This window comes from Pinus tabuliformis, chromosome 7 (genome assembly GCF_031772625.1).
Source record: "Pinus tabuliformis cultivar Carrire ecotype Pingquan chromosome 7, CPIR1, whole genome shotgun sequence".
NCBI lineage: Eukaryota > Viridiplantae > Streptophyta > Pinopsida > Pinales > Pinaceae > Pinus > Pinus tabuliformis.
Window position 1 is genome coordinate 633,298,728 of NC_142293.1, and position 9,985 is coordinate 633,308,712.

A 9,985-nucleotide genomic window follows, 5' to 3' on the forward strand; every position below is an offset into this window, starting at 1 on the left:
TTAATATATTAAAAATTTCAAATTTCTAATAATGTCATATATATATATATATATATTTTTTTTTTCCAAAGAAAAAAAGTGAACTTTTTATTACCAGGATAAAAAGTTACAAGTATATGTCACAGCATTCAATTTGCTCTATAATTTGGAGTCATAGAGCTCGCTAGAAGAGGAAACTAAGCCTCGTCCAGCTAGACATGTAGAGAGAAACAATGGACAGATACACGGCCTCCTCCTTGAGGAAAGCACGGACCAGTGCCCGTCCAGCTGGAATGTTTAACCGAAAAAAAAAAAAAAATAAAAAAAATAAAAAAAACAAGAAAAAGGAGGAAGGACCACAACGATTACAAGGAGAAATGAGAGAAATCATGTCTTTCTCCCCTTTTTCTTCTCAACTTTTTGCCATTCTCCTTGGGATGGAATTATGGGAACAAGTTGAAAAGGATTATCTCCGCCGGGTCGAGGATTTTCCTTGTCTGAATCAGAGGCTTCTGGAGAGTGTTGCCTTTTGGTTCCACCGATTTCTAATGAATTTGTGTTCTTTCCTGATTGTGTTTCCATAGGTTCTTGTGGGGTTGTCCTCTGAGTTTCTGTTTGGTTGCTTCCATCCTGGACTGATTCTTCCTCCTCATTATCTTCCTCCATGTCTGATTCTGTATAAGAGAATTTCCATCCTTTTTGTTGGTTACCTGTTTTCTTCTTTCTGCGACTTTTCTTTTTGTATTCTGGGCATGCATTTTGCAAATGTCCAGTTTGCCGACAAATTCTACACCTGAAAGTTGTATTTTCATAATCTAATGACTGCAACCAGCTACGGTCTTTGTATTTCAGTTTAATGTTTCCTGGTAATTCTTTACTAAGGTCCACTTCCACACATATGCATGCGAATGTATAAATTCTTTCTTCAATTCTTTGTGTATCCATTTTGATAAATCTGCCTATGGAATCTCCTATACATGCAAGTATCTGTTGGTCCCAGAAATGGATGGGGAGATTATGAAGGCGTACCCATACAGGCATCCGAGATACAACATAAGTGTTTGCGTCAAACTCCGGGAACCATGGAGTAGTAAAGAGACCTGAAGAGCCCCAAAACCACAATCCTTGCTGAAGCACAAACTCTTTGATTTCTATTGACTGAAATTTTACTATGAAAAGGCCTTTTGAACAGAGGTGGATCTCATAGTCCAGAGACCAATTTGTGAGTATCCAATGAAACAGATCCAAGGGTTTGGGCCAAAACCTATTAAATCGGCAAATGATGGCTTGCTTTTCATAGCTGTCACATACCTTTTCTGCTTCTGCCAGATCGATTGTTAGTTCTGGTATTTGCTGTAGTTGTTCCACTATGTATGGGCTTGGTTCTGTTCCGGCCTGCTTTGGGACTGACGAAGGAGCTTTCCCACTTTGTAAAATATGCTTGTAGGACACTCCTTCGCTTTTGTATTGCTGGTGCTGGCTGGGTTGTGATTCGATTTGGATCCACTGCCTCCTTTTGTTGTTTTGTTGGTTGTTGCACCCCCTCGGAGTCTCATATTGAGAATGATAGTTGATCATGGCTTGATGTTGTATTCCTTCAAGATTTTGTGATCATGTAGCGATATGCCCCTTGTTACTAGATTTTGCTCGTCTGTTGGATAGCCAATCTGGTTTGCTATGTTATTTTTCAGATCTATTGCCCTATCTGTGTCATGCGTCCAAATCAAGATTGTATTTCCCATGGGTGTTCTGACAAGGATTTGAAATCGATTGGGTTCTATCCCGGCATGGAGTGTCAGGGCGGGTCTCATCACAGCTACCCGACAATGCTTGTTGTTATATGCGCAGTAGCCTGGGACAAAGAGACTTAATGCATCCCTGTTCCAGCAGCATTCACCCCCAAGATCCAGGGCCTTTGGATCTTGTCGTCTCTTTCGATTATTGGCCAGATCGATTAGATCCAGGCCGGATCTGCAATGTTTGAGCCTGTCCATTGTGGGAGAGAGCAGATCTGCACCATGCAGTCCCCCTTCATTGATTTCAGCGACCGATCCAGTGAGAAAACCTGTAGAACCAAACCCTGCCGCGTCTAGGATCCCTTTTCTTCTTCCCCCCTATCGTTGCTCCACGCGTTTTGGGGATGGCTCGACCTGGCCCCTTTTACTGTTGGCCAAAGCGCTACGGCGTCATTTGTTTTCCCTTGGTACGATACGCCCCTTCCATCGTGGCCGAGATATCCCGCAGATAATGCCTCATGGGAGCTCAAGGTGTTGTCCTGTGCACCGATGTTTTGTTCCCGCTTGCCTGAGATGACTTGCAGGTTGTGGCGGAGGGTTGCAGGGGCGGCCATGGGTGCAGCGTCTCCGATCCGCAGCCTCTCACATAGCGTCAAGATGACCAAAGTATTAGAATCGATCTATTACTTTTACCTATTCCCTATATGAGTAGATTATTATGCAATATCTTAGTTTTAAACATTGTAACATCAAAATAGTTTTGATTAATTTTTTCATTAATATACAAAATATAAAATTATTGACTATATTTTTATTAGAAATCTCATATATATTTTTAAAGTAGTTTTGAAAAATAAATAATTTTATATTATAAAATTTGGAGGCAATTTTTTAGAAGAATTAATATTTCAAAAACTATAGAAAATTAACCCACCATATTAGCCCTAAAACCATTCCTCTGGTCTGAATTGTCAGCGTTTTCTTAAAAAGCCATTAAACAAGAAGTCTGCCTGTTATTACATTCGTGACGAAAAGAGCAGACTAGGTCGAGGAGATTAAAAGAAAAATAAAATGCCCTTCTCTTATGTTTTAAAATGTAATTTTTCATGTAATTTTTCTACCACGTCGTCATATTCCTTGCCCGATGGTGTAACGAGCGTGAGGAGAATAAAGAAAAATAACATGCCTTCCTTGTGCATCGAATTAAACCTTGGAATTTCTGGTAGAAAACATAACCTTGACCTAACAGGCATGAACATGCGTTCAAGAGAGCAAGCATCTCTGATTATTTTATACTCATTCCCAATAATATAGATCGAGATTATAATGTCTCAATGCCATCTTAGTATTCTTGCATTTTCCTGCATTGCTTTCCCTTTTAAAAGGAACACTGCAGTTATTTAAATTGGCCTAGGTTGTCCCATATTTCAATGGGGTTCAATTGAATAGAACAGACAAGCCGAAATAAAAGAAGTGGCTGGTACGTTATCACTTAACAGCTTGTATTGCAATAAAGCTCCAGGAACAACGCAGAAGTTCGTTTTTTATGATAAAATTGATGAGTTTCGTGTCTTCCTCCGGGGACCATAGACCTTTTCTTATCTTTGGTTTGGATGAAAGCCCGGCGCTTTGAGCTTGTCCATGATAAACAAAACTTTGAATTCGAAAAATAATTATTATTAAAAAATTATATGTAATATCTGATTGGACAATATATCTAATTACAAAAAACTAATTATTCTACAGATGAGTGTAATCCAAACTCTCATATGAATAAAATATTAAAAATAAAAAATTAAACAAAAGTAAATCAGCATAATTTAAAAAATTATGCATTTCTTTCTAAATATAAGTGTTTTATAAGTTTTAAATTATATATTTTTAATTTTTCACATTATATTATATATTATTCTGAATAAGGGGATAACATTTTTTCATCTCTACCGGTTAAATGTAAATTATATTAATTATTAGTTTCATTTTAATATATTTGTTTATTACGCCGTAAGGCGTTTCCCTCTGAAATCAACTCCCCCAACTGCCTTTCTGTCATAATCCTGATCGTCAGATAGATTGTTAGACGATTAAATGTTTTTCGACCATTAGATGTTACTAACCGTCAAGTACACTAAATCTTGATTTGCAGTGTTATAACCATAGTCTCATTTACAATTCTTTCGGTTCGGTGGCTCCACTGGGTGCATACAAAGTGGTGGCCATGGGCCGACCCCGTGATCAGAAAGGCGATATAGTGGAAATATATGATTCCACTTACAGGTCATGGCGTATTGCAGGAACCATGCCCGAGGATTTGTGGGTAGTGCGGCCACATATGGGAATGACTTTGCTTTTTTGTGATGGTACTTTCTATTGTTTGATCATCAGTGGCATCAGTGGCTGGTGGGTCATAATGGGTTTCAATCGGAAATGGGACTTCCATTTCTGCACCCTTGCCAGAGCTGGCCAAGAAAAAACACATGTTCCCTTACCTGCTCACCTGTGGGTCGCAGGTTCTAGTTACAGGTGGGAAGGTCAAAGACGGAGAGGGGCTTTTGCACGAGGTTATTTTATGGGATTTTCAAAAGGTGAAGGCAGACTCCTCTGTTTCTTCATCCTCATGCTGGAAAGAGGTAGCCAGAATGCCTCTGTTTCTTCATCCTCATGCTGGAAAGAGGTCGCCAAAATGCCTCCATCCTTGTGTGAGGATGTTAACAGGACATTGTATAATATTCACAACAAGTATCTGCTTCAAATGCTACAACAGAAAAAACAGGTAATCCAAATATTTCTGAAGATAAAAGGCCTCCAACTCAATCCTCATTGCCCAAAATGCCCTGTGTTTCAACTACTGGACTAGGCCCAAATGGGAAAAAAATCAGTGGATTCTTGTACAATTATAGCAGAGATGAGGTTAGTATAGTTTGTGTGTGCCATGGCACATTCTTGTCACCTGCAAAGTTTGTGCAGCATTCAGGTCGTACAAACCTTTCACATCCTGAAAGGCATATTGTTGTCAATCCATCCCCATCTTCAAATGAAGATGCATCAACCCTGCAATGAAAAGTTATCCAAATAAAATCTTGGATGTATACCTAAAAAAAACGTTTCCTTGAAGGATTATCTCTATGTCACTTGCCCCAGAAAAGGTTTTTGAAATTGAGTGACTAGACATCCAATTTGGAAGCACTCATCTTCTGCTCACAAAGCAGAATTTTGCTTCTAGACCTGGCAATCCCAAGATTAGGATTCCAATCTCTCCATGGTTTGACCCCTCCTGTGTGACATGATTTCCATTTCCATTCTCTCCGTGCTCTGCCCTATCTGTATAGCATGCAGTTCAATTCAATTACCTTTATGGACGAGTTTCATTTCCAATTTCTTAGTGGTTTGCTCCACTGGTATGGTATGAGTTTCAATTCCAATTTTCTATGGTTCGCTTCACCTGTATGGCATGCATTTCAATTTGAGTCTCTTTGTGGTTCGTCTCAATGTATGACACAACTTTCAATTCAAATCTCTTTTTGGGTTATCGTAGTTGGTCTGCTCCACCTCTACGGCTTGATTTTTAATTCCAATCACTCTATGGTTTGGTCCATCTACATGGCTCAAGTTTCAAGTCTCTTTTTAGGCTTCCCCTCATGTATGGGATACGTTTAAATTCCAATTTCTCTTTTGTTTGCCCCATTCTTATGACATAATTTTCAATTTGAGTTTCTCTGTGGTCAGCTTCACCTTTATGGCAAGAGCTTCGATTCCAATCCCACTGTAATTTACTGTTTTCTCCGCCTCTATGGCATTAGTTTTAATTTGGGTCTCTTTATGATCTGCCTGACCCGTATGGTATGAGTTTCCATTCCAATCTCACTATGGGTTGTCCTACTTGTATGGCACATGTTTATCAAAATGATCTCTTTACTGCGTACCCATTCTACTCTTACTTTAGTAGATGGGCTCCCTAAAATCTATGCAACCTCTTGCAAACACTCAGTTTTATGATAGAAGTATTCATATATATGATAACAAAAGTAGAAGTCGATCAAATTTAAGTAGATCCAATCTTGGTTCAAGAAGTTGAAACACTACAAATCATCCTGGGATTCAGTGGTCTGTGGGCTGTTGTTTTAAGGTTGGTTTGATCTCTATGCATTTTCTCAAGTAATTTCATTCAAATTTTCTACATGTACTAAGGATTTACAGTCTGTAGATCCTGATTTTGTTGTCTTGATGGCATGGTGCGTGTCAGGTATCTGAGTCCTCTTTCAGCAGTTCCACTAGTAACTCTTGTTGCTCTTGGGCTCTATGAACTTGGGTTCCCGGGGGTAAGTGGACACTGAGCACCATTTCTGTTATGTTCACTTGGCTTAAACAAATTCTATTTCAGAATCTAATCTCTATTGCACTCACTTGGTATTAAACAAATTTTCTATTTGCTTGAATATAATTCATATGCTCAAGTTTCAATGAATGCCATAATTGCATTTGAGTTATATGGGTATAGAATTCCTAAGCTTGAGTGCCCTAGTCCAGCATTTTTGTTAGTTAATATGGAAAATTGCAGGGTACTCAAAATTACAGTGTGATTACAACTGGTTTGGAACAGAAGGACCTGCTCAAGTATGCTAGCTAACTTGACTAGCACCCATATTGCTTGGATAATTATGGGCTTGATGACGATTTCTATTAAACAAGGTCCATCTATTGGACTTTCATTTATCTTGAAGCAATAGATATTTTGATTTGATATCTGCAGACTCTTCTTTTGAATGGAGGCAGTGTGTGCTTTTCTGCATCGTAGGTGATTTCTAGACAGATAGTTTGGTTGGAACTTAACACCTGCTTTTACACAGATACTTAGGATGAAATATATTGCATAAACTAGATGAAACAAAAAATGTTTTTGGGAAATGTATTATGAATAAAAAATGTTTCAGAAATGTTTGACTTAGATTAGTCCTGATTTACTCCTAATTATATCGTCTAATATATATTTAAGGTTTAAACTTTTAACACAATAGCATATTATGTACGATCTTTATTAATATTAATCACATTAGTAATAAGCAGTGTTCGGAGTTGGACTGTTTCACAAATGGATCATGGTAAGTTCTGAAAAGAATTATTTCCAGTTTGTTTTGAAACTTCTCTTGTGAAAATTTAAGCTATAATGACTAAATGACATAGCTACTGAATCTTTTTGAATCCAGTGGATTCGATTTTACTTGCGCTGATACACTTTCTAGCTTGAGTAGCTAGCATAGATGAAGTCCTTTCATTTGGTTCAAATGTATTTCAGAAATATTTGCATGCAGTAAAAGTATTAGTGACTAGCATAAGAATGACCTGACTCAAGTGTTGTCAATTTAATGAACTTTAACTCACTAAAATTGACCTGATATGTCTTCAACCAAATCATGTCAGTTTATTCAGCTATTAGTTAATAGCCCAACTCTTAGTTTTTATTTTAACTTTCAACCAGTTAAACTTGCATTTACAATAATAAGTTTTGGGTCCTATCGAAACCAGTTTTGCAATTTTCAATAGATTGATAGGTTTTTCGCGTCAAACTTGGAATTTCTTCTGTTCACCAAACACCCATACGTTTGGATATCCATATTACCTGCCTTCAAATTTATGTTTGGATGTATATTTTGTAATATCTATTCTATTTGAATTTCCGTTTTGTTTGAAAATATATCCTCTTTAAAAAAAAAAAAAGTCAAATGAAGTGTTGTACTCTGATGTTATTTACAGGTGGGGAAATGCATTGAAATAGGGCTTCCACAACTTATTGCACTGGTCTTCTTTTCACAGGTAAGGAATTAACCAATTACCATTATGTGTAAACTTCTAGAGTGTATCTCTCTAGATATATATCATATATCCTGTTCCTAGTCTTTCCATGCTTTTTTAAATCTGTTGTATTAAATGATTTGTAATTGGAAAGATTGTGGCACTAATTTGTTGCAGAATGAAACTAACTGATTAAACTCTTTTGTCCTCCCTTTCAGTATGGTCGACATATCAAGACTCGTAAGAAGCCTTTATTTGAGCGTTTTGCCATCATAATTGCAGTTGCTATTGTGTGGGCATATGCCCATATTCTCACTGTAGGTGGAGCATACAAGCATACCCCTCAAAGGACCCAAGCCCATTGCCGAACAGACCGTTCTAGACTAGTTAGTGGTGCCAAATGGTATGCATTCTTACAAGAAGCATGCATACTAATTGTCATGTCACTTCATACAGTACGTTCTCATGCAAAGCCTCAGCATGGTCTTTATTATTCTGCAGGATAAGTGTTCCATATCCATTTCAATGGGGAGGACCTGTTTTTGATGGAGGACAGTCTTTTGCAATGATGGCTGCAGCATTTGTGTCTCTTGTTGAGGTCTGCCTGCTTGCCATATATCAGATATACTTTCTTCTCTTTTATTTTCTTTATCCCGTTGACATTTCTGATAGTTATCTATGGGTTTCTATTTAAAAACAAAATTGGGTATTGACTACTATTTTTTTTTCTTTCATAAATTTGCAGTCTACTGGTGCATTCTATGTTGTTTCAAGGTTTGCAAGTGCCACACCTCCCCCTCAATCTATCATCAGCCGTGGTATAGGCTGGCAGGTAAGGAAATGGATTCGTTGCTTTCACCCTTATGGCTTCAGGTAATTGGAAGATTGTATCATTATCGTTGATGGAATGTAATGGTCCTCTCTACAGGGAATTGGAATTTTATTGGATGGGATGTTTGGAACTGGAAATGGGTCCACAGTATCAGTGTAAGAACCAGGCAACTTGACCCATTTCTGGCAACTTTAGCTGCAACTTGACCCATTTCTGGCAATACTAGCTCTGAAATTTGTCTTATCTTGGGAATTTGCAGTGAGAATGCTGGTCTTTTGGGGTTGACATGAGTTGGGAGTCACAGGGTGCTCCAGATATCAGCAGGATTTATGATATTCTTCTCTGTTCTTGGTGATAATCAACTCAAGTTGGGATATTGTTCTCATTTTGGGGTTTATTCCCTAGTCTAGGATTTTGCATTGCTAATTTCATGTTAATGTGTTCCAGGAATCTTTGCTTCTATTCCAACACCCATTGTCGTTGTCGTGTACTGTCTCCTCTTTGGTTATGTTGGTATGTATACGGTGTACACAAATCCTATGTGCTGAGCTGCAAAGTCAGTCAACTAGTAGTATCTTAGCTGTTGCCATAATGTATAATGGATGTATGCATAAAACCTTAAGGTTAACTCATATTGGCAGACACTTAGTTTGTACAATGCAATTTCAACATATTAGGGTAAAACAACAATTCATTGGGTACCTATATTGGCAAACAGTTTGTACGATGCAGCTTTAAAATTGTAGGGTAGAACAACAATTCTTTGGGTTTTGCCTCATGTCTGAAATTTTTTGTATTCTTGATGAGCAGCTGGTGGGGGTCTCAGTTTCCTTCAATTTTGCAATCTAAATAGTTTCAGGACGAAGTTCATCTTGGGCTTCTCTCTGTTTTTGGGATTATCAGTACCACAGTACTTCAATGAATTTACATTTTCTTCTGGTCATGGTCCAGTCCACACTCATGGACGATGGATAAGGTTCTTACAACTTCTTTCAGGGACTAAATTGAAATTTTTTGGCTAGCAGTTCGTTGTGGCAACATTCCCTTCATTCTTCAAATTTCAATGTTTTTAACTTTAAACATTTTTGAATGGCTTTTTTAACAGTTCAATGACATTATCAATGTGATTTTCTCGTCACCACCTTTAGTTGCTGGCAACGTAGCATTGTTTTTCGATAACACTCTACATATGGGGGAGAGTTCAACAAGGAAAGACAGAGGCCATCATTGGTGGGATAAGGTCCGTTCATTCAAAACCGATCCTAGAAGTGAAGATTTTTATGCTCTCCCTTTCAACCTGACCAAGTTTTTCCCATCTATCTGAGGATGAAACTCTATTTTAGAGGTGGGGTATTTGTTTTATCAATAGCCTTGGTGCATTTGGAGAATAATTAGAGTGTCTTCAATTCAGAAAGAGACAACTTCATAGTGTGAAATATAAGATGTCTATATTTTATATCTATCACTTTGATAGGGAACTGCTTTCACGAATTATCTTAAATGGATGCCGATGTGCCCTGGTCAATCATTTTCAGAGCACTTCAAGATCACTGCTCTTGGCAAGCAGCAAAAGGAGAATAATGAAAAGGAAAAGTACATTTCAGACTCTCAGAGTGGTCAATATGCTATCTTGACTCCAATTCAAAAG

At 37.8% G+C, this 9,985-nt stretch overlaps 1 protein-coding gene across 1 annotated transcript; it reads left to right on the forward strand.

Annotated features, from left to right (window-relative positions):
* The first annotated feature begins 3,933 nt into the window (after positions 1 to 3,933).
* Positions 3,934 to 8,778, forward strand: LOC149249034 (uncharacterized). The gene is made up of 9 exons (XM_089451757.1): positions 3,934 to 4,488; positions 4,573 to 4,625; positions 5,959 to 6,034; positions 7,467 to 7,526; positions 7,724 to 7,908; positions 8,007 to 8,103; positions 8,251 to 8,337; positions 8,434 to 8,492; positions 8,597 to 8,778. Exons 1-9 carry the CDS (start codon positions 3,934 to 3,936, stop codon positions 8,625 to 8,627), a joined length of 1,203 nt encoding a protein of 400 aa, XP_089307883.1. The 3' UTR covers positions 8,628 to 8,778.
* The last annotated feature ends 1,207 nt before the right edge of the window (positions 8,779 to 9,985 follow it).